We start from the raw sequence: 25,285 nt of genomic DNA, 5'->3' as shown, positions 1-25,285 counted from the left end.
GGTAAAATGCATTACCGAAGTAAATCTATTTATTGGTCCTATGAATTTTTCAACAGTTTACCATACGTATCGTAAACAAGCCTCTATATATAAATTTCGTTCATTTTCACACGATATTTCGCCATCCTCGATGTGCGTTACGTTTATTTGATTTTTATGGAGCTGGAGGAAAAAAAGCGGGGAAAATATTTGGAAGAATATTTTACACGTAATTTCTGCGGTAATTTTATACCGGTAGGAGGGATTGACGTAAAACAGGGACTCAGACGATAAAATTTCATAACTCTGATATTAATTAAATAAAGAGGAAATTGAAATTGAAATCTTCGTCGAAAAATAGATTGCACATAACTTTTTAAGGAAAGGAAAAATGCGAGAAAATAACATTTTCCACTTGTATGCTATCTCTTTATACGCGTAATAAATTGAAAGAAATTTCAATTAAATTAATAAAGGAAGTAATAAATTTCGTTTAAATGAAGAAAATAAATAAAAAAATATTTTTGTGCATCTGAATTTCGTATCGCAATCATTTACACCTTCCTATACCCATCCCACCAGCGAATTAAATTTGCAATAGAATACAAACTTTCGGTGTCTCTTTATTAAATTACCCTAAATAATTTTCCAAACAGAAATTTTAATATAGTACCTACCAAAAAAAAAAAAAAAAAAATACAGCTTTCCTTCCTTTTCGTCCCGTAAACATTCCACGAGTACTGTCGCACTCGTGTCCCAATTTCCCCGTCCCGTGTTCCCCGTGGAATCTACAAGAGGAGAAAAAAAAGAAAAGAAACGAGGACCACCGTCGTCTCGGCGGTGTCGAAAAGAAGCTGTGAGGCACGGTCGATTTTCCTCGAGCAAGTGCCAGCAGCTCTAGCTTGTCTAAACGCGCTGCCGCGTCGCGATATATTTACGCGAACGGGGAGACTTCGGTAAAACGGTGGCATCGGTCCAGCAGCGAACGTTACGGAAATAGATTTCGGCTGGTGGCGATGCAACAGCTCCTTGTAGACGACGAACGCTGCCGAGCGTTCGGGAGCAGCCAGTACCGTGACGACCAGTTCCCGAGGAAAACCGGAGAAATCGCCTCCGCGAGGTCCCACATGAATGTGAGTGACGATCTTCCTTTCACGTGTTCCATTAAGACGAAAAAGAAAAAAAAAACCGCGTTGTATCGTGTGGTGGCGGTGCGTAACGCTCCTCGATACCGTGTACACAGTGCGTCCTTTGTTTTCTACGTGCACGTCGATAACACCGTCGGTGCATCGGCCTGGAAGCGCTCGACAGCGTGCAAGTGCATCCTCTCTCTTCTTCTTCCTCCTCTTCACAACTTTCCTCTATTCCCTTCCACTGGAAAACGTGTATATATCACGAGAGGTAGAGGCACCTCTCTCTTCCTCTACGAAACGCTTCTTCTTTTTGCATCGAAGTTGCGTAAAGACGGTGGATTTGAAACAGCTTCGAGAGCGAACACAGCCAGAGGTACGATGAGAGACGACACGAGCAACCGATGGGAATAACCAACTATTCAGTAAATTTCACCGGTTTTACTTTCGCGATGGAAGACAGATGAGCATGGTAAAAAAAAAAAAAAAAACGCACAATCGATGTGAACGTTCGTGTGATAGAGGTGCCACCGGGAAGAGGTGGATAAGCTACCGCGGAAGTTTCTGCAGATTTCACATTGCAGTTCCGCGTTTTGCACGTTGCACACCGGAAACGAGAACGGAGGAGGAGGAGATCGGTTTGTTTATGAAGGCGACACGCGATGCTTGCTGCGCTTCGTAGGAGCGGCGTACGCTTGGTGACACTATCGCGGCGAAAGCATCTTGGATAAATCCGCTTTTGCGCGGAAACCACGAAGAGGAACGGAGTCTCTTGTAGCGTTCGAATTTTCTGTTGGATCGGCTACACCGGTACTCTCCATGGTTTTACCTTCTCCTTAGGCCGTGATCTGTGACACGTGTCAATGAGACGATCAATCATGTTTAACGATTCCTCCCTTGGTAGGGAAGTATAACGAAAATTCCTTATTTTCTAACGTGATAGAGTTGGGAGGACAAGTCGACGCTGAAACGAAGCTCGTTAGCCGGAAGTGTGTGCGTGCGATAATAAAGCTCTCAGAGGGATATTATTACGTAGTTAGAAAAATGTTTTGAGAAGAAACTCGAGAGTGGGTAGGGGCTAGAGCTTGGAATACCTCCAACTTCTCTAGACTTTTGCAATTTCATCGAGAAATAGCGTTTCGTCGAGGCAATTCACGCCTTAAAATTAACTCGTCCCGCAGGTCGTTGATTAGAGAAATCACCTACGAATCTTCTCCGTTTTCCCCTGATTTTTCTCGGTAAAGGAGAGATACGGGAAAATCCAACGACGGTCCGTGGTGCGATCTAAATTTATAATTCTCGGAAATCAGATGCTTTGTTGCTCCCGTATTGTAGACAGAATAGCACCATAGAACAAAAGAGTGTGAACCGGCGGGAAGAACAGAAGGGGCAAACGTTCTAAAGATACGTATGGCTCTAATTCGAGGATCTAATTCATGCATGTGGAACTCATGCTGCCACGGTTCCAGCGGCAACCGTGGAATTATTCGACGTGAAAAATCGTTCCAACCGTGTTACTTGGTCTGCAAAATTTCGAAAGAACCGTCCCCTCGTTGTCTCGATTAATTTCGCGATAGAAAGAAACGCGTACCTGTTCCGGATAGGAAAATTGAATTCGAACGTTGGAATGGAATGTTGAATGAAAACCACGAACACAACAAACGCTTTGCAACTCACGCATTCCTTGTATCCGTGTCAACGTGAAGAAAATATAGCGTCGCGTGGCTCGATTTTATTTTCAGACGCGGAACACGATTTTTCCCCGCAGAAATAGATTCGATTTTGGCCCCTTCCGGCCGAGAATCAACTCGGTGACGTCACTCTTTCTCGAGGATCCACTCGAAAAATCTCGATTGTGCGTCTGTGGCGTCACTGCTCAGACACCCGGTCCAAGGTGCGATGACATGAATTCACGTATACCAGCTTGGCAGCTGAACACACGAATCCACCGATGCTGCCAGGTTGTCGCCTCGTTTCGGCAAAAATGCGGCACACCGATAAACAATCGAAACGATTGCCTTTGTGAATTCGAGCAGTAACGTGCACAATTTCGTAATCGTTTCGGGCGAAATTTAAAATTATCCCGTAAGTTTGTATCGAATTTTTTACAACGTATCTTGAAATTTTACGAAAAAGTTTAATCGCCTTCTGATTAGCAGAGCTATAAAACTTGCTTGATTTTTCGAATTGATAAAGAAAAATGATCGAAAGTTGATTAAAATTCATTTTCTACTTCTAACGTAACCTTAACCCATCTTTGTCAGCGAAACGAGCCTCGGCGTTTAAAACAGTAGCCCGCAGGATCTACTGTTTCATAGTATAATTAATAACATAAGAAGATATGAATAATTCATATATTATATCTAAATAAACAACCTATAATTCTCTTAAACGAACGAATAATTAATATTCCTCTATTCCAGAACCCGGGAGCTGAAAAATGGCGTCCGATGGCCATTTCGAACCCGTCTACCCGGTTGCGCATGGCCAGGTCCATGCCCCACTGGGTTCTGGTACGTAAAAACCTCGTCGTTCACTTCGCTACTCGATCCCAATCACTCTGATAATCACTCGAATACGCGATCTTTTGTATTTGGCCCCCCCCCCCAAAAAGGCGCAACAACAGAAGGAAGCGGAGCAACATCAGCAACGCCGACCACCGACCCCACCAAAAATCCCGCCGCCGTCGCTCTCCGGGGACTGTGGTGACCCAGACTACGAGATCATCGAATTTCCGACCCGACCGCAAGCACAGAAGATGTCCTCGACACCGAACGCCACGAAGTGTGCCCTGTGCGGCACCGAGAACGTGTTCGCTCGCTGCGACACCTGTAAAGGCAATTACTGCGAGGCCTGCGACGACATGAATCATAAACACCCGAAAAGAAAGCACCACGTACGAAGACGAATCTTAACGGAAATGGCGACGAAAACACGACCGCCGTTACCACCGAAAGGGGATAACATGTCGAATCCGCCGCCTATTCCACCACCAAGACGGAACCGCAAGAACGCTCAGGTAGGATGCAACCTATCCTGAGGCTTTCATCCCTTTTCGTGAATTTTCTTCCAGGCTGATGACGCCTCGTCTACCTTAGGTTACCATGCGCTTCCTCCAGGCTGTCTAGAGTTTTTACAGTGGCTCTTCGCGGGATTCGATTGAGATCACACGGGAAACCAGGTTGCGAGAATCCAGAATCTCTTCTTTTGCAAATTTCCACACAAATATTACCCCGTTTTCTATATCTAATTTTATTTATATTCCGATCGGTAAGACGAGTAGTTAACGTCTTCGCAGGCGAGAGGATGATTTCGTAAGAGGAGTCGCAACTTTGTCTCCGTTTGACTCGAATCGTTCTCACACGAATATTCTGTTGTACAAGAATAGATGTTGTTTGTTACTCGTTGTTAACTGTACACACCATACACGCTTCGAACGGCGCCCAGTCTTGTTGGTTTTCTGTCAGAAAGAGAGAGAGAGAGAGAGAGAAAAGAACAGGTCACACCGAGGCAACGTGAAGATTGTTAATCACGCGGCGTCACTTGCACGAGCTTCAAAAAGAGAAAAAAGAAAAAAGAAAAAACCCAGTAGCCTATAAGAGTTGTTGTTGTTGTTGTTGTTCTTGTTGTTGTTGCCCCAGAGAGATGCACCGAGAGAATTTTACAGAGACTTGATTATTATTGTATATTTGACGTTGTTTCTTCTTTAATACACCACGTTACCGCAAAAACACTACTGCCGTATTCACTGAAACCCGTTCACTCTTTTTCACACTGTAACAACGAGAAGTAACCGGTCGGTACAAACAAAAGAACAAAAAAAGGAAGTGCTGAAGTAATTTAACGTTACAACTTCGTAGAAACTTCATTTTCGCGCGTGCTTTCTCCTCGAGTGATTAGCACGACGGTGAATATGGCAGTGCACACGGTGAACAAGGTGGTTCGATTATTTCACGCACTGTTCCGTACTTCCCGTATATATAATATTGACACATGGTCTTTTCTAGTTCGTTTAAACATCGCTCATACATGTATATACACACGTTGATTATTTTCAGCTTACAGCCATCGCACACCTTCGCCAGAAATGTTTTTGCTAATTGTAGGATTAGAGATTTGGATTAAGATCGCTGCGAGTTTCATTTTTATTTCTACCGTTAAGTTGGTTGAAGTGTTGCAAGCTGTTGTTGTTCTCTCGTCGACGAATCGAGAGGAACAAATGGATTTATTTGATTTCGTTTTATACTAACGCTTTGTTTATCATCGATTTAGCCAAGCACGTCGCCGCCGCCATTTAATTATAGCGCTGCTGCCTTCAGTTGCGAGCACGCCGGCAATCTTTCTTTCTTTCCTTTCGAATGGTTCTACATCGAAAGTAGGCACTGCGATTAAAACGAACGAACAAAACGTATATACACACACATATTCGAACAGCAACGACGAAAACCATCAACGTCTACCGGACGATAAGTCTGTGCAAAATAGGAGCGTGTAATAAAGTTCAGATTTCGCGCTTAGGCTAAAACGACGCAAAACCAGGGACCCACGAATCTCTCCTTGATCGAGAGAGTCGGCAGCTTGAAGAGAACACTTCCGAACACCGCCAGGCCGCTGTCAGCCAATTTGGACACGAAAATCGTGTCGAAATCCACGCAGTCGGTGAACGCTAGCAGCAACGATGGAGCAGGAGCAATATCTGGCACCGACAAAATGTCTACCCTTCAGGTAAGCCATCCTGAGACTATTTTTGAGGCGATAGGAGACAGTTAACCCTTTGATAAACGAAAGTGTGAAGCACTCAACCCTTTGACAAGCAAAAGTTTGGATAAATATTTTTGCTAGCTGTTAAATAATTTGCGAACGAAAGGGTTAAATTGTTAACCGGATTCCTGGGTGAAGAATTGAAATGTTTTCCTGAAATTCTGAGTAATGTTCTTTTTTGGGGGATTTTGCAAATATTAATGTGGCATATAAAAATGGTGGATTATTGCTCTGGGTTCGTTGCTTTCGAAATTTGAAATTCCACTTAGTTTCTCTTTTCGGACTTTCACAAATGAAGGGTTAATAGGAAAAACCAACGAAGCTGAAAAATTGAAATTTTGCAAATGAAAGAAAAGTAAAATTATTATTTATTTCCGAGTAAAATTATTTTTGAAAGGTTGGTTCAATGAAACACTAATTACGACTTAACTCGTCGCCCTTAATTAACAGTTTATCGAATTCGATGTCGCCATTTGACGTTAAATAAATAACACCCGCTCGATTATTCGTCGAATATCATTTATTACTACACACCGATATCACTTGGTAATGCGACAAGTTTCACTCTGTTCGTCGAGCATTATAAAATAGATACATAATTAATATTTCAAACGTTCACGTGTTACACGGTATACACTTGGTTGGTTAAGTACCATCTAGCAGTACGCCGCGATATTACATGCTAATAACGGACGTATGTTGAATGTGTAAAATGTGCCGCGTGGATACACACACGCATACACATGTAGGTAAAATATGAATAATGAAATTCACGTGTACGAATTGTTCAGGAGAGGTACAGGAAATATCAGGAAGCTATGAGAGCACAGGATGCGAACAGAAGAAGACATCCTTCCTCTGACATTTCGAGAGACACGATGAACGCAAGGCCGCTCAGTGTAGGCAGCCCGAAACTGGCGCCTCCGTTGCCGCCTCCGCCCCCGCCACCCAGATCTATGATGCAATCGGCCAGCGTCTGCGATTTATCGTCGCCGCACATGTGGAATCCGGGAATGCATCAGGTATAATCATCGTTAAATATGACAAACTTGGAATATTCGAAAGTAGAATTCTATGAACGATCGTAACGAAGATTTTTTTTTTGGAGGAGAGATTGATTTTAGGTATATCGATCATTTATTTTAATTTACTTTTAAAATTTGACGTGTAATTTTTTTTTATTATTATCTAGAGGCTATTTTCTGCGATGTTTCCTACGTTAAGTTGACAATCTCCTGTATTCCTTTGGGAAAAACATGATATTTGTTTCGTAACCGGTTTTTTGACCGGCTATGGTTACTGTTAACGACCATAATAAGATTATTTTTGCACACTCTTGAAAAAAGGTCGATTCCAAGTATACTGATGTTTTATTCTAATTTATTCCATGTAAATTCCCAATGGTACAGCCAGTCCTAAAAATTTCAGCGATTCTAGGTAACAATCACCTCGAAGGAGTAATTCAATTATTTCACAGGCTCAATCAATGGCTCATCTAGGCCCAGGAGGCATGCCAGTGATGTGGTACCCACCGAATGCCCCATGGGACATGACCATGGGTGGCTCCACGATGAGCCTGAACCATCCAGCAATGTGGGGTTACCCAATGGGATATCCTCCCTCGCAGATGCTTCCACCTCATTACCCAGGCTCGCTTTCGAGGCCGCACAGTCCGGCGAGAAGCGTGAAATCGAGCAGAAGATCGAGGGCAGCCTCGCCGTCTCCCAGTCTGAAATCGAGAAAATCACTGGCCACGAGATCACGATCGAGGAGATCGCAGGGATCGCCCTCCGACGCTAGCTCCGAGGACTCTGGAGAGTCGGACGTCGAAGACAGGCTCTCCCGAAGCTCCAGAGGCACCAGACGTGGCAGCGTGTCCAGGTCTGCCAGACAAAGAAGTTACCACGAAGAAGACGGCACCAGGAGCTTGTTGAACCGAAATCGTCGCGAGTAAGTGAAGATTTGGACCGCTCGATACTTGGACATTTCGCGAAATCGTTTAATACAATTGTTCGACGTCTCTCTTTCAGACGGCTGAGGTCGGAAGAAAGGATCGCCAGCACCGAGGACCAATGGTCGGAGACTCATTCGGCCAAAAGGTACCCGATGTCGCCGAAAAGTTACGACGAGTTCCAGAAGAACACGCTGAACTCGCGACGAAGATACGAGCAAGATGAACGCAGGCTCTCCAGGCTGGACACCCGATTAGATCGCGTTCAAAACGGCAGCTATCGTCGAAGACGAAGTACCGACGACGAGTCGTCCGACAGAAGATCCACTTTGCACACTCGATCCAGGGTCACCAGTTCCTCGGACGATCACTTCGAGAGATCTGAAATCGTTCCACCGCGAAGAGACGACGACGTGGTAACGAGAAGAGCTTCTTCCGTGAGAAGAGAAATACCTTTGGAGAATCTCGAACGATCCTCGCGTAGAGATTCTCGAAGATCCTCGATCGACAGTGATCCGCAGATCGCGAGGAAAACACCTGCTCGTGACGTGTCTTCGAGGAGAAACCAGGAAATAGAAAGAGTGAGCAACGTGCGTTCTGTTCGCGACAGCGAGAACGACGAGGTTGCGCCACGCGTTGCCACGAAGAATCTACGAAGTCGCGAGCCTTCTCGCGACAGAGAGGTGGTTTCGAGAAGAGACTCTTCGCTGAGGAGAGAAACTTCGATGGAGGAGGCGGACAGATCCTCCGTCAGAAGAAAATCATCTGTCGATTCTGATACTCAGAGTGCTAGGAAAACACCGTCTCACGAGCTTGCTTCCAAGAAGATCCAGGAAACCGAGGATCGTAGAAAAATTCAGGAAACTGAAGATCGTAGAAAAATCCAGGAAACCGAAGATCGTAGAAAAATCCAGGAAACCGAGGATCGTAGAAAAATTGAAGAAATTGAAGATCGCAGAAAAATCCAGGAAACCGACGATCGTGGGAGAGTCCAAGAAAATGAGAATCGAAGTGCGTCACGAGGAAGCAGCAGGAACCAAGAAGAAATTCGAGAAGTTAGACGCTCCGTGGAAAAGGAGAACCGAAGTGTGTCACGAGGTAGCAGTAGAAATCAGGAAGAAATTCGGGAAGTTAGGCGTTCCGTGGAAAAAGAGAAACGAAGCGAAGTGACTCCCGCGAAGAAGATAGAAAACGAGCAAGCTAAACGTCTGGAAAAGGTAGCTTCTTCGGAGAAAGAAGAAGAACACGTAATACCAAGCGTGGTTCAACAGAAACTGTCGAAAGACGTCGACGAATCGTTGATCACGATGGAAATACCTAAAGAAGAATGGGCGTGTGAGCACTGTACCTTCATCAACAACATAAAGGATCGTGTCTGCGTGGTTTGTTGCAAAACGAAGAGCAGCGAGTTGCCTCCGAGCAACGAAGAGAACTCAGAAGACGTTCCGAGTGTGTTGAGCGAGGTGACGAGAAGCGAATCAGCGACAACGTCCAGCAACGTGAGCAATCCCAGTTCAGATCTGGAGAAACGGACCGGCCTGTTGAAGATCTCGAACGGCGAAGAAAGCGGCGACAGTGGATCGACGAGGAACAAAGGTAGAGCAAGGCGCAAAATCAGCTTTTCGTTTGGTACCAAGTCGAATCAGTGATCGAAATTATTGTACCTGTTGCCTGTTGAATGTTTTTTTTCTCCAACCATCGATCCCACGACTTTCTCTCTATCTCCCCCTACTTTCTCCCCTTTTTTTACGAAAATCGAAGAAACAGATTGATAGAATACGATTGTTCCTTTTTGTCGATGTATACCCTTGGATGAATAATAAAGAGGCATGCAAACTGTTTCGTACACGATCAGTGGAAACCAAATGCATAGTCGTATTTGAAATGAAGCCACTCTTAAAGTTCATTATTCTCATCCTTTTATCTATCGATCATGTCTTACGATGCTTATTATTCATTCAAGAGGAGCTAGTTTCAAGCACGGCCGTGCATTTGGCTGGTGTTCTTTCCATCACAGAACTCGTTTGCAACTGTTTACCCGGTGCACTGTCCGTTGGAAATCCTGAGGGTTTGGTATTTAACAATTTCCACGTGGCCTTGAAACTGTAACTAGAAAAGAAACTTCAAAGTATACCTTGAAAGTCTGTTTAAAATTTTTTTTTTAAAATAAACGTACACAATCTGCTGGTTTAGCGAGCAGTCCAGTTCGCAAGTAGGTCAGAATAAAACAACAAATTACTCTATCCCAACACAGGAAGCGTTTATTGCTTCAAGGCTACGAAAGGGTTAAATAAAGTTCTCGCAAGCTTGCTCCAGAATGGTGTTTACCATCAATCCACGTGTCCAAGGTCTCGAATTTCCAGAATAACACGAAACCGACATCCAAAGAAAAAATCATCCGACTGCTTGAATTTTGCAGATAACGCGATGCTGGAAAATTCGTCCGCGGAAAATCCGAGAATTGAATCCTCCTCGAAAGACACGTCGACGCTGATAACGAACAGCGTATCAGTGGCCGCTGATAGCACTGACGCTGCAAACATTCACGTTCCCGCGAAAATAAACGTGGAAGAAGAGCCGACGAAACGACCGATGCTCGGAAAAATCCCCAAAAGTCATTCAGTTTCCACGGGGACTTCCCCGCCTCCTCAGAGCATTTCCACTCAAGTAAGAAGTTTCTTTCTTTTTCCTCCGTTCCGGTGAAAGAGCGACGATTCGAGAAAAGGTACTCACAGATGGGAACGTTTCATCGAATATGAAATCTGCTTTTCAGACGTACGACTACCTTCCACCTAGAGGAAGCGCGGGATTCGTGAGAGCTTCGTCCGTCTCGAAGGGATTATTGTATTATGAGGACAGCGACGCTGAGGTAAAGATTAATACGCTGATTCGCGAAATATTTTTTTGCCCGAGTGAAAGGGAGGAAAAGAAAAGTTTTGAACGTTAGGAAAGCGTGATTGTTTATTGAGAATGCAGTGAGTAGCATTAATTAAATTCACATGGTTTACTTCTCATCTTCTTGGAATAATGATTCTTGTTTGAAGTGACGAGAGAAGAGATTTGTAGATAAGTCGTTTAGAAGCACCGATAAAGATGTATTATTTCATCCTTCTTTCACTGCTCAAATATTTGCAATCACTGAAACAGAGAAAAAGGTAGAACCATTTCACTTTTCTTACCTTTGTTAGACTTAACTCTCTGTAATCCCATTTTTCCTCGTTCTGGAAAAATTCAAGCTGGTAATTATGCAATAGTAAATATAGGTAATCGTGCGATACACAATACAGATAAATAGACACGTATCTTCCAAATGACACGGTGTTACAGAGGACCAAAAATCCTCGTAAAAAATGCCAAAGAGAACGTTGAATTTCTACTGGCAACCGTCTAAATAAATTAGATCCAGCAACTACAAAGTGAATGTTTTAACGAGAACAGAACGATGCTGAGCATCTGTTTCAGGAGCAAAGCAGGTTCGCGAACAGCCCAGACCTGTATCCACGTACGATCCAGGAACAGTATCTTCAGCAGCTGATCAGCGGACCAAGCAGAGATCGTACGCGACGAAACTCGATCGACTCCACCCACCTTTATTACCGTTCCAGGGTAAAACTTGACAGATATCCCTCGAGCACCATTGGTTTCTAATCCAATCTAATCCCCAGTGCAATTTAACACGATTTTCGATTGTGGCAGTTTCCGTAGCCTCGGTGTGAACGTAGACAGGATACAGTACATTTTGACAAACCTCTCACAGCGTCGTTTCTACATACACCTATCGTTCCAAACGATCTTCTCAGAAACGATATTATTCATCCTCAATAAAAAAAAACAGCATTTCGTGCGAACGTTTTGGTTTTTTTCTTTTTTTTTCTTTCAACACTGTGTGACATTAATCGTACGATAGACCTAGCCTGAACGTAGCTCTTAAGCCTGTAACAAAGTTCATTCACGTTGTTAATTCTGTTTTATTATTCTACAGAAGGTGCATCTTACGGCGATGAAAACCTTTCTGCAAATTTGCACAGTTCGTGTTGGATGTTTCTCTAAGATTCGATCATCGACGCGTCTTCTGTTGCAGGAATCGAGCCAGCCGAGATTCCTCGACGCCGGTCCGAGCTCTCAAGGTGTTTCGACGTTGACCAGACAAGGATTGGAGATAGTGGAGCTTCTACGAGAAGCTGAGAAACACGGTTATTCCACGGACGATGTTCAAGTGGCTCTGTCGCAAGGTGCGAGCCATCCTATCGAGTGGCTGAGGACGCAGTGGCCGCATTTGGTGGAGACAGTGCAGATTCTGGTGACCACGCAGGGGAAAGAGCAGAAGGAGAACAATATAGGTGTGCTTTCTGCTGTCGAAGCGAAGGAAGCTTTAAGAGCAACGAAAGGAGACGTTTGGAACTCTGTTGCCATGGCTATTCAGCGTAGACAGCAAAAGGTAAAGGGTGCAGAGGTTTTGCCGCGTTTCGTTGACGAGAGAAAGTGAAACGATTGCGTTCCATAGTGCGAAGAAATCATGAAGAAGGGCAACTTTACGATGGCGGACGTGGTTAAAGCGTTGGAGAATAACGCCGGTGCCGAGGACGCGGCTTTGTTCGAGCTGCAAAAGAACCAGCTCAAGCCGTTCCTCATGAGGATCTGGGGTCCTCCGGTTGGGGTGGAAAACGACGAGGCTGCACCGCGGGAAGGTCAGCGGATATTGCGTGTTGATGGTCTGCTCGTGCAAAAGTAGTTAGTCGTGAATTAAACTGATTTTGGGTCGCATTTTTTAACGATGAATGGAAGAAAGAGAATTCGCTTTGAGAAGGATTGAAATTAATTTTATAGAAAGGAAGAGAGCTAACTAAACTGATTTTTGCTAGCATTTTTCAATAACGAATCGAAGAAAGAGAATTCACTTTGAGAATAGTAGAAACAAATTTTGTAGACAGGAGCGAAACTAAACTGATTTTTGCTAGCATTTTTCAATGATAAATCGAAGATTATGCATGGGACAAAATTCACTTTGCAAATAGTAGAAATAAATTTTAGGAATTTTGTGGAATGAATCAGTGCGATCTAAAATGATTTCTGATAGCATTTTTTAATAACAAATCGAAGATTACATATGAAGAAAGAGAATAGCAGGAAAAGTAACGAGTAATAAATTTTGAACGAGGAATTCTGTAGAGAGGATCTAAGCGGCCTAAACTGATGTTTGCCAGCACATTTTAATAAAAAATAGAAGATTACGTATGAAGAAAGAGAATTTGAGAATAGTAGACAAAGTAAGTAGTGAATTTTAGATGAGAAATTTTCTAGAAAGGAACGAAGCTGCTTAAACTAATTATCGATAGGATTTTTTAATAAAAAGTCGAAGATTCCGTATGGAGAAAAAATACTTTTAGCAACAGTGGATTGTTTCTGGATTGAAATTATTCGCTTCTCGCTGATTACTATTTATTATACCATCATAGCTTACATCGTTAAATTTCCAACAATGCCGGATCAAATTCTGCGGAATGCTGCGTCTGAATGTGAACGAGGCACAGTAACCCAGATAGCAAACTATGTTAACTTGTTGCACTTGCAGACCATATTTTAGTAATTCTAATGGGGCTTTCGCTTCCGTGTTTTATCCCCCTCTGCAATTCTTCATTCTTGAATTATACGTTAAATGAAGAGAAATGAATTTGATGAAAAAACGTGTTCCTGCGAGATGAGAATTTAGGTCGCGCCGTGATGAACCCGCATACTGTCTTAAATTTATTATATTTTCTGAAGGAATAATAAAGTCGAGAATGTTCAATATGACACACGATCTTCGTTATTAAATATTTCATAAACTACTCGGTATATTCTTTTCTTTCTAAAATAATTTACTTTTCGACAACATTATTTAAAGTCCTTTTTTTTTTTCTATTTTCAACCCTCAGCCTTGGAAATTTCTCATTGCACAAATGTCAACTCTATGAAATCCAAGCTTTTTCAAGATCTAATTCAATTTCAATTAAAAAAGAGAAAAACAGATTATCGGTGGCCCGCGTTATTCGATAAAAACCTAAAGCTCGAAATTTTGAATACCTTCTCACCCTCTCTTGGACACTCCAGAGTCGTCGGACGAATTTTTTCATCGAATCGACAATCTCGTCGTAGCTTTTCATTCACGATCATCGAGGTGAATTGTTTCAGATGCGGCAGGTGCGGTCGGTGGTGGAACGGGTATATCCGAACAGGTTTCCAACGTGTCGGACTCGGAAGCCAGGAAGCAGGTAATGTCACCAATCGTTGAAAATTTCGTCGCGTTGCAGGCCGACTTTCGAAAGCAACTGGCAGCCCTCAGACAACTGACCGATAACTGGCAACATGACAAAGACCCCCTGAACACGCTCGGTAATAAGCCTGATAATCTGTATCAAGTTAACACTGACGATCGAACCGTTCTAATCGATAAAAATCTGGTCCCAAGGGCCGTACAAGACCTCGATGTAGCCAACACTGTTAAAACACTGATGGACGAGCAACGAAAGTCGATCACTCAAGGCCAGACTAAATCATTCATACCTAAAATGACCGATACACCTGTCGTAATCGAGAAACACGATCAAAATAACAATTCCACGAAAACGATAATAGAAAACCATACTAGCGATATTCCAGAAACTACATCGAATCAGAATCTACCATTTTTAACCACAGAAAATGACAAAAACACTGGATCGAGGGAAGCGGAACAAAGAAATGCGGCTGAAATTGAAACAGAAAAGGTCGCAAGGAATACACCTATTTGCACGAAGAATCACGAGCAAAGAGACAGTTCTACGGTGAATTTAATCGAAAGAGTGGCTTCTAATCCTTCGGAAGATTCGTCGAAGCAAAGTCGAAGTGACAAACCGTCGGAGGGTGTTGAAGTCTCTGACAAAGAGCAGAAGAAACAAGTAGAAAAGGTGAAAGAACAGGAAGATAAGGGTGAAGCTACAGCTATCGTCTCGTCTTGCAGTGCCGAGAGAACGTCATCGGCTAGAGTAGAAAGGACGACGGAGAATGTAGAGCAAACGGCGAAGATGAGTTTAGAAGTAGCTTGTTCGCGGAAGGACGAGGAAGCGGCTGGTTCGCGCGTTAAAGAAAGCGAAACGACGTCCCAAAAGAGCCTGAATCCCGGGCAAAGCGGCGTACAAGTAGATAAAGCTTCCCCGTTGCGCTCGGAAAAAGACGAAACAGCGTCCCAAAAGGCTTCTGATCCTCGTCAAAGAGCCGTACAAGTAGATAAAGATTCCTGTTCGTCCGTGGCCGTCCCTTTGCGATCTAATGTATTGGACCACGGTTTCGTGCAAAGTGTATCCCAAAGATCTAACGAATTGACCGAAGATCCTCCGCCGCGGACCAATGGAACCGAGCCACCTGATTTAATAAACCAGAAAGTCGAAGAACCTCAAAGCTCCTTACCACAGCCAACAGTTTCCGTAGAATTAACCAAGGCACCTGAAAATACGAACGTACCAGAACCTGTCGACGCGAGAAACGTAGAAACGAGGGAGAAATTGGAGGAGATCGAAGATGTAACGAAAGTAAAATCCGGTGAAAATAGCTCTACGGAAGAACACGTCGAATGTCTGCGACAAAAAGCTCCTCAGACCGTGGATGCATTGATATCTGCCGTGAAATCGCTGCCGGAGCAATTACTAGGCCCGTTCATATCAGCAATGCAGATGTTGTCGTCAAAGAAATCGAGCATCGACGTCGAACGACCGAACATCCTCGACGCCGCGAGCAAAGAACACGGGGAGAGCACTTCGTCGACTTCTTTCGTTCTTCCAGCTTCCGAGAACGAAGCGACGAGGAGCGAAGTGGAGGAAGATGGGAAAAAGCTGGGACCGGATGCAGAGGAGTCCGCTGCGGACGAAACAACCGCGGCCGACGTCAAAAAGCTGCGAGACCTTGCTACGGTACGTACAACCGAGAAAAACGATTGCGTTTCGCGGACTAACGTAGTAAAAGGGGGGACGATAGCGGAGAAATTTGACGGGAATCAGGTCCCAGAGGATGAAACGCAGAGCGGAGAGATAAGAGAAGCGTCGACGTCTAACGTAAGTTGCGAAAAGTGTTCTCCGGAGGAGGTTGCCGTGGAACGAGCAGCTAATTTTGAGGAGGCGCACACGGTTCATTCGAGAACAGATTCATCTCATCGTAATCATTTTAACGAAATTCGTACTATCGTCGATGAAGGATCGTCGACAAAGGAAGCTGGCTTCGTGAAAGACGTCAAAGATGATTCTAGGCTTAACGACGCATCTTTGAACGGCGAATCAGCCACGAACGACGATAATCCGATGAAACATAACGAGACCATTGGCGCACAATCATTATCGAGCGAGACGTCATCCTCGTCCGTACGTGACTCGGGAACGTCTGTACGTGAATCATCCGACATGCAAATACGCTCGTCTATCGCTGGGGCTCCGGCTAGCGACGATAACCGTGTGAAATTAATTGATGCCAGTTTGGTGGCTGATAATGGACGCTCTGTGGCGAGCGCGGTCATTTCGGGGCATAAATCGCTTGATAGTAATCCGACTAATTCGAGCGTGATACAGCTAGCACCGCCTTTTCAGTTCCGCGATGTTCTAACGAATTCGGAATTTGTCAATTTGGAAACCTCTGCGAGGGAAACTTTGGGAAATTCTGAGTTCGGTGAGCAGAAAATTTCTGAGGATATGGAAGTTTCTGGACGAGAAATTATTGATTTTAAGGATCATTTTTGCACGGAGAATAAGATTTTGAAAGATTCTGCGGTTGGTCGAAATGAAATTTCTGTAGATCCGAAAGTTACAGTGGCTATCGTAGATTCTAGAAATAATGATAAAATTCCTGTAGATTTGAAACCCGCTGTTTCTGAAATTTTGCTAGATTTTGATATTGCTGCTAATGAAGCGTTGAGAGGTTCTGAAATTCCTGTTCGAGAGGCTCTTGAAAATAGCGTTCCCGCACAGCTTAAAGTTGTAGCTTCTGAAATTTCTGGGGATTCCACGTCTATTCCACGTGAAAATCGTAATAACGTCCAAGAAAATTCTAAACATACTATCTCTGAAATTTCAAGCGAATCTAAAACTGTTTTACAAATCTCCAAAGATTCCCAAATTCTTATTCAAAAGGTTTCTGAAAATTGTAAAAACATCGCTGACAAAATTTCAACAAACACACCTACAGTTTCCAAAATTTCTGAAGATGCTAAACCTAACTCACACGAAACCTCTAAAACTTCCCAAATTCTCGTTCAACAAACCCCAAAGGAATCTAACAATTCGAATCAAGAATTTTCTACAGATCCAAAAACGATTCCCGAAATTTCCGAAGCTGTTTCCCAAGGAATCCCCCCAAAATTCGTGCAACAGCCTAAAACGCTAGAAATCACTAATAAACCCACCAGCATCGTTCAAGAAACACCGAAAAACGCGTTGCATGTGTCTGAAAAAGTAGAGCAGCCAATCTCTGTCGCATGCCATATTCTTCAGAGCAGCGAGAAAATCGATACTCGTCCAATAACTTCAGTAAGTAAGCCGTTCGATACCGTAGAAACTTCCGAACAAATTAACATTCAATCGAAAGTAGAGAAAGACGTACCCGTGTCCAACGAAAACGAAGTCTCTCCCGATCAAATTGAAACTCATCCTCCGCTAACCACGAAAGAAAACGAATCAAACGACTCGAACCAAACAACGAACGATAAAAACGACCGAAAAATAAAGAAACAGGTCGGAAACGACGAAAAGATTCCATCGGTACTTTCCTACCCGATATCGAACAACCTCCAGGCAAATAAACCCTCCGAACCACTCAACCGTACCGAATCGGCAATTTTAACAATTTCAAGTGAGCCTCGTATTCCCGATTGCTCGTCGAGCTCGCATACTTTGGACACCGAATCCACCGTTAACAAGCCGAATTCAACGGATACTAAGAAAATTCCGGAGAGGCTCGTTTCTCCTAATAACGTGACCGATATCTCGCATAATCCTTCGAGCAAAGAAAGCGGCGTTTTCGAGTCGCATCTGCCCGATACGAATCTCGAAACTTATTCCGTTCGTAACGTGCCTGGAAACCTTAACGAATCTTCCGGTACGATTTCCTGTAACGATGAAAGTATCGCCAGGGATTCGAACAATAACGCGTCCAATATAGAATCGTCCGTTTCCGATGGAAACGAATCGAGCGAAACAGGAATTGCGAAGGAAAATTCTGCGCGATCGGACGTACCTGTAATAAATATATCAGAATTTAATTCCGCCGTTAATTCGATGGACAGCCGAGAGTGTTCCGTGGATGTTTCGCCGGGAATACCGGAGATCATAGAGATCAAAATCACGGAATCGCCGATGATAGCGGTGAACGATTGTGCGCCGATCGAGCTGCTGGAAAGTTCGTCGGAGAACGAATCGAGGAGGTGTTACGATACGGTAGAATCGAGGAAATTACGAGCAGAGAACGAAGTTAGGGAGAGGATTTCGGGAGAAAGTGTGGTGAACGTCGAAAATAACGTGGAAGTGGATGTAAATGAAGTTGATAAGAGGACGTTTACGTCGAGCGTAGCGGCTAAAGAGAGATCCAAATCTCCGGGCAAAAAGGCCAACAGAAGGAGGTCTCCTGTGAAAGTGGTGAAAAAACCAACGGGCATACCGAGGAGGAATTTCGGAAAAGTTAGCCCGAGAGGGACGGCTATAGCAAAAGCGAAGGAAACCGCGGCCGAAATAACTCGCAGATCGATCCTGTCGAATCAAACGTTCAGGGAGAACGCTGTGAAAGCTTGTACAAAGGTTGGAAAAAGCGATCCTGCGAACGTTACCGCGGGTAAAACGAAATCATCGTTGACCGGCATCGGGCAAAGGGAAATTTCAAAGAACTCGAAACCGACAGGATCAAAAGTGGCCGCCGGAGGAAAGAGGTCGACGATATTCCGAACGTTGTCGAAAGGTTGCGAACAGATTAAAAAATCGTTCGTGTCGACGCAAAGTCAGGTGAGAATGGACGAAGCGATGGTTGTTGAAGTAGGTTCGAAAGTAACCACCAGCCAAGTATCGAAAACGAAATCTTCTTTTCTCTCGAGGATTCCCGTGTTCACCGCGAGACGTCGAGTACCTCAACCACCTAAAACTTGCCAGCAATCTTGCAAAGTATCGGGCAACAAGTTAACGAGCACCACGATGAAACCGTCTACCATCCAGCAGCCTGCGAGGAAAACTAACCTGCCGGCGAGAGCTCCGAAGATTGAAGCGAGGAGAAAAATGGTGTCCGATAGGATCGAGATCGGAAATTTAAATGGCAAACGAACAACGATCCTCGTAAAAAATGAGGAGCCTCGGACGAGCTCCGAGGACAAAAGGAACGTGAACGGAGAAAAGAAAGCTGCGATAGAATCGAGGAGGAATGACAAAGAGGTAGACGTGACTGAATCGAACGAAGATTCGACTCTGCTCGATGAATTGGATTCGAACGAGGCAACTTCCAGCGAAGAATACGAGCTGGAAGAAGTTTCGGATAACGATACTTCCACGTCGGACTTCGAAAGCGCAGTGGAATCGGAAATATCGCACTCTTCCGACCACACTCTGGACAGCGTCGAAGAGTTGACCGACGCTGAGATTATGATACAAGAGACGATTAACGCGATAAAAGCGAAGATATCGGACTCGGAGTTCGAAGACACCGACGACGAATACGTGACTGATAACGAAAGCCAAGAGGAGGAATCTAATTCCAGCGAAGCTCACGCCGATCTAAGAGATTCTTCGTTCGAAGAGGAGGAAATGGAGGAATTCGAAGAAAACGAATCTTCCTCTTCCGAAGAAACAACCATAAGAGCTGACGACGTCGAACTGAAGCTTCTCCAACAAATAAGAAATAAACCAGAGAAAACAGTTGAAAAATCGATAGAAAATATCGTCACTGCTAAAGCTGAATCCTCTAAGAGACAACCCGAGGAACAATTACCGTCGTTGCCATTGAAGAATGGCGCAGGCAGGATCGAAGATAAATCGAGCAGGTTGAAGAAAAAGCGCGAAACAAATGACGACTCGGTGAAAAAGGTGGAGGATAAGTCGGAAGCTAAGGCTGAGACAGTGGGAAAAACTCGACGCGCGAACGACAAGCGAACGAAAGTTAGTCGAAGAGCGAGTACAGGCTGTGACAGGGGGCTGGATCAGGGAGGAACGTCGAAGAAACGATTCTCCTTGGTGGCCAGTTGTATACGTCGGTTCGAGGGCGAAGAAAAAACGGAACGGGAATACGTGGAAAGTAGGAGCGGCAACGTGAAGACAGGGGGATCTCCCAAAACGGAGAGGGAGGTCAGTAGTAGACGTCAGTTGTCAGAATCCACTTGTCGACTTTTGTCGGTCCTTTGCCGCTGACAGGGCCAATGTCTACAAACAGCTCTACAAAACGTGTATCGACGAAACAGAGAAAAAGAACAGTACGAAACGAAAAAAGAAATGACAATATCTGACGGCGCCCCGTTAGAGTTTTAACCCTGTTTTTCTTTCTTCTTCTTCTTCTTCCGACTGTTAGAGTACCTTTTCTTCCTTCTTCTTCTTCTTTTTGTTTTCTTCAAGCACACTTTTATCCAACTAGCGAGTAATAGAGTTGACTCTCTGTTTCGCGAGGTAAGTACTCATCTTCTGTTTCTTTTTTTCTCTCTCGTCGTGACTAATATCGCTGTTGTTTTATAGCATGTCGCTGTTGTTTCACCGTTGCTTCGCTCCGCGTGTTTGTGAATTAAAAAGTAAGAGAACCGGTGGTGTACACGCGAAAGCGTGCTCGAGGTTTGTACTACGTGCTTTCGCGAAGAAAGCACCGCGGGAGGTTTAATTTAATATCGCGAAACACGACTTTTCCATCGTCCAATTTGTTGGATGTTCTGGGGTTCTGTAGTTACTTAAACGCACGCAAATAACACGTTCTTCGTCGACGCAATCACGCGGCGTTTTGATTTCTTCTCTCTTCTCAAGAGAGGATAAAGAAGGGATTTTATATTGGAACGTCCGAAGCACGAACACTGAGTAATTTGTGAAAATTCATCTTGCATTCCTCGTGATCGCTCATTGACGTATTAACATTCCTTAATATTTCTCTCAGCTTGTAGACGTATTAAACGAACATTAATATTCTGTTCACGGGTTGCTCGGTATCACCGTCGAAACTTCCAGAGCTCGTTTCTAGACGTTGGTGTAGTCTCTCTCTGTCGTACTTTTGCATGTCACTTTTCTCGTGTACCATTCTATACACCGATCTCTATCCTAAAGCATAGAAATCCCATTACCTCTGAAAAGTCACCGTTCACCATTTCCATTATTTCTCCAAAATCCAATTCAACGAAAAATTCATCCGTACTCTTCTTAAATCGTCTTCACAATTCAGCCAAAAATTAATCGCAGAAAACAAAGCAGAGAATGTCAGGAGGATTCGTTTGCATTTACAGAGAATAGCACGTCGTCTTCTAGCAGAGGGCAAAGCGTCGAACTACGACGAAGCGGAAGTGGCTGCCAGTTTGCTAGCTCTAAAATTCGGGGACGTTGAAGCTCTCCAAGCGGCTAAAGAGTGTTCCAGCGTCGAGTCAGCGTTGGCCTTTTTGCAACAGGAGTGCGAATTGTGCACGGGTCGATTTGCAATGAGCCAGGTAAACCGAAAATCGAAGAGAAGAAACGTCAAAAGTATCATCCAAAGAAAATCCACCGTTTCCATAAAATCTTCCAGATGGTGTCCATGCTGAAGTGTGTTCATCGTTGTTGCAACGAGTGCGCGAAGAACTACTTCACCATTCAAATTAGCGACAGAAACATCACGGATGCAGTTTGTCCGTTTTGCAAAGAGCCAAATCTGAAGGACGCCGGCGAAGACGAAGTTTTAGAATATTTCAGCAACTTGGACATACAACTGAAGACACTTCTGGATCCTCCGATTCACGAATTGTTCCAAAGGAAACTTCGCGATAGAACGTTGATGCAAGATCCGAATTTCAAATGGTGCATTCAGGTGGTTTTCCTCTGTAGAGATTTTACTCGATCCCGTTGTCGAAAGGGGAAATTGGATGTAATGTAAATGTACGGTGGTTTCAGTGTTCGAGCGGATTTTACGCGGATCCGGATCACAAGCGATTAATTTGTCCGGACTGTCGATCGGTCACGTGCGCACTGTGTAGGAGGCCGGTACGTGCGGACGTTGATAATTGCACGAAAATTAAATGGAAGTTACGTAAGCGGGAACAAACATCCTCTGAGACGATGGTTTCACTTTCAGTGGGAGAAACAGCACGAAGGAATTACGTGCGAGCAATTTGCTGCTTGGAAAGACGAGAATGACCCGGATAATCAAGCCGCTGGCTTAGCCAAGCACCTCGCGGATAATGGAATAGATTGTCCTAAATGCAAATTCCGCTACTCTTTGTCCAGAGGAGGTAAGATTTTCGGGGCTAACGCCGACGTTTTAATTACACTGGTAAAAATGAATCTTTCGCGAAACAACAACGGGATACGATTTGCAAACGAAATTCCACTCTTTACACAGATTAACCCTTTAACTGATAGTGTGTATTCGTGAAACTGGCCGTTTAACGGCAGAAAAGAGAAGGTGGATAAGTGATGCTGAAGAAAAGAATACGTAGGCAATTTATAGAGAGAAATATCGATGTGAGAAGAATAAACGTGAGATAAATAGCGGTCCAGCTTAAAGTCTGCGTTTCACGAAATTTTTATTTCGCCTATTCGCGACAGCCGTAGTTAAAGGGTTAACGAAAGCCAATTTTTCAATTATTCCCAATATTAAAATAACATTGCAACAGAATTCTCTCGAGATATAATAGTGTGGGGGTTTTGGTATGAAAGAGTGAATGTGAGAGAGTTGGTGTGAATGGCCTGGAAAGGAAGAACGAATGGAAGACGATGTGTGAGTGTAAAACAAACGAGAAGCATCGAGCCGGAAGAGAACGAATCGGAGCAGCGGTGAGAAAAGAAGAGGCAGATTATAAGTGAACTATACTTTTTATTATAATAAACGCAAAGGTATTAACAAAATCCGACAATAGAGTCAGAGCTTCAGAATTTTTCACCTGGGAAATCAGGTTATTTAGGAGCAAAAGCTTGGAGAAAAGGAAACTTTGCAGAAAAACTGTGGGAGTGTGTGTATGTCGTATGCATGTTAGAATCTACTTTTAGTAACAGTAAATTAATAGCCTCGTAGTAAAAGAACAGCGTCCGGTAAGGTAACATCTGCAAAAAAATAGCATTTACCTCGTGAAACCTCTGTTTGCCAAATTCCTGTGTCGGTTTCACCGAAAACCAGTTTCAAATTTTCATTCGTCTGAACTGATCCGTTCTCTCGTGTGATACGATTCTCTCGTATGCGAGAAGAAGAAAACTCGCCACTTTTCTCATTCGTGCATCTAAATAGAAAATTCACGCCCGATACGAAAACACGGGAAAATCCCGTGAATTTTCCACAGGTTGTATGCACTTCACGTGTAGCCAGTGCAAGTACGAGTTTTGCTGCGGTTGCGGCAAAGCGTTCATGATGGGAGCGAAATGCTCGGTCAGCCAGTATTGCGCGAAACTGGGCCTTCACGCTCATCATCCGCGGAACTGTCTGTTCTATCTTCGCGATAAGGAGCCCGCGCAGTTGCAACAGCTGTTAAGAGATAATGGAATCGAGTACGACACCCAGGGTCTGGCCGGGGAGCGCAAGTGCAAAGTACAGTTGCAGAAAGAAACTCCCACCGGTGTTGTGGACGCGGTATGCAATTCAGACGTCGTTGAGGGACACGCTGGCCTTTGCAGGTAATTCGTTTGTTCCCGTGCAACTTTGCATGCGTAGCCATTATTACGACCGCCGTTCTTTTTTTTTCATAATTGAATACCTCTCTCTCTCTCTCTCTTTGAAAGTAAGAATAACGTTGTCGCTTAACGAGAAAAAAAATATTCGCACAATGGTGAAAATTGAAAGTAGAAAAGGGTGAAAATGTTACTCGTTATTTCTACACCAGACTCAATTGGTAAAAATGGCACAAGTGACTATTATTGTATTTATTATATAACGAGCAGTTATTTATATCTTCATTGCTTTATCAAACATTGCTCCTACTGCTTGACCAATTGTAGAGTACCACTCCAAGGTCGCTGCTCTCCCCTCGATTGTATCAATTACAAGAACCCAGTATTTTCTTTATTGCTATCTGTGCGTTTCCTTGTTGTTCCGCGAAATACTGCGTGAGAAGAATATACAGAAAAATGGAAAAAAGTAAATGTACGTACGAAAGAAAAGAATTGAGAAACAACGGGGAGAGACGTTCGATCTTGAGAATACGAAAAAAAAAAAGAAAAGAAAAATGATTACGATCATCGTTTAATGCATCCTTCGATATTCAGGATCCATTATGTCGAGTATCTAGTTCGAATGATACGGAACACACAACTGGAACCGCTTCCGTTGCTAAACGTAGACGATCTCGAGACATGCGTGAAACGTGCGGGAGTCAAGTTGCCCCCGAATTGGTACGGTCGTGATCCGGAACATTACAGGAGAGACTTGACCGAGGTAAACGAAGGGGCATCGTGCATGGCACGACTAAATTTCTGGGTACTTTTCCCCGCAGGCAGCACTACATTGAGTACTTGGCGGGCCTGGTACTGAAGGGCAAACTGGATCCCGCGGCGATCTTTGACTTGAACGACGCCAAGCAAGAGCTGCGCCGTAGGGGAAAAGTTCCCCCTGCGAAGGACCAGGAAATGTCCGAGCGGGATTATCTTGAGGCGTGCATTCAGGTGACTAACAACTCCTCTCCTGCGCTCCTGCCCCGACACACTGACCGAATTAACACGAAACGCATGAAAGTAGACCTTTACGCATGACTTTCGCAGCCGAAAAATTGCGATGTGAACGCGCGCGTACGTTCGCGCGATGTTATTGGAAAGAAAAAGAATAGTAGGCCGGAATTCATAGGTTAGACTTGTTTTCGTCGGTTTCCCCTTGTGCGTTTGAATACTTTTGTAAATTGGAATGGATAGTAATGTTTCCGATACGTTTAACGAGAACTTTTCGTTTTACTTGTAACTTTATTATTTTTTTAATATAACGATGTGTAACATTTGGAATGCTTTGCAGGTCGTACGGAAGGAGATTCCACTGGAGTGATAGAAGGGGGAATAATTAACATGCGACTTTATACGTGACTCACTCTCCTGATCCATTATGTATAGTGTATTTATTTTATTATGTGGACAACGATGTAGAGAACAATTTGCGATTAAAGTAAACGAAGATTGAAAGATGTCTAGTATTTAATGTACAAAAATAGTCGATCTTTTTAGAGTAGTGGTTTGAAAGGTGAATATCAGTTTCTTTTCTTTTTCTTTTTTTTTATAAACGAAGAGTGCCGAATGTTTTTTATGTAATAAACAACAATTTACAGTGTTTAGAGAAACTTTTATAAGATGCTTTAACAATA

The 25,285-nt window shown here is 43.8% G+C and overlaps 1 protein-coding gene across 7 annotated transcripts; it reads left to right on the top strand.

Moving 5' to 3' along the window:
* Positions 1–1,035: 1,035 nt before the first annotated feature.
* LOC108575614 lies at positions 1,036–25,283 on the top strand. Of its 7 annotated transcripts, XM_017938452.1 has the most exons (22): positions 1,036–1,112; positions 3,533–3,622; positions 3,724–4,128; positions 5,628–5,834; positions 6,662–6,892; positions 7,348–7,820; positions 7,901–9,417; positions 10,241–10,488; positions 10,595–10,690; positions 11,260–11,427; positions 11,903–12,259; positions 12,326–12,509; positions 13,993–14,193; positions 14,500–15,746; positions 21,269–21,466; positions 21,544–21,822; positions 21,906–21,995; positions 22,087–22,243; positions 23,288–23,618; positions 24,207–24,332; positions 24,434–24,602; positions 24,943–25,016. In XM_017938452.1, exons 1-22 carry the CDS (start codon positions 1,107–1,109, stop codon positions 24,970–24,972), a joined length of 6,810 nt encoding a protein of 2,269 aa, XP_017793941.1. In that variant the 5' UTR covers positions 1,036–1,106; the 3' UTR covers positions 24,973–25,016. The 7 variants fall into 7 exon arrangements, with proteins under 7 accessions (XP_017793941.1, XP_017793936.1, XP_017793937.1 ...); XM_017938447.1 differs by having other exon boundaries at positions 3,736–4,128; positions 13,993–15,746; XM_017938448.1 differs by having other exon boundaries at positions 11,284–11,427; positions 13,993–15,746.
* The last annotated feature ends 2 nt before the right edge of the window (positions 25,284–25,285 follow it).

Source organism: Habropoda laboriosa, unplaced genomic scaffold, assembly GCF_001263275.1.
Source record: "Habropoda laboriosa isolate 0110345459 unplaced genomic scaffold, ASM126327v1 scaffold186, whole genome shotgun sequence".
Classification (NCBI taxonomy): domain Eukaryota; kingdom Metazoa; phylum Arthropoda; class Insecta; order Hymenoptera; family Apidae; genus Habropoda; species Habropoda laboriosa.
Note: the sequence above shows the minus strand (reverse complement) of the source record. Positions and strands in the feature narration are given on the sequence as shown.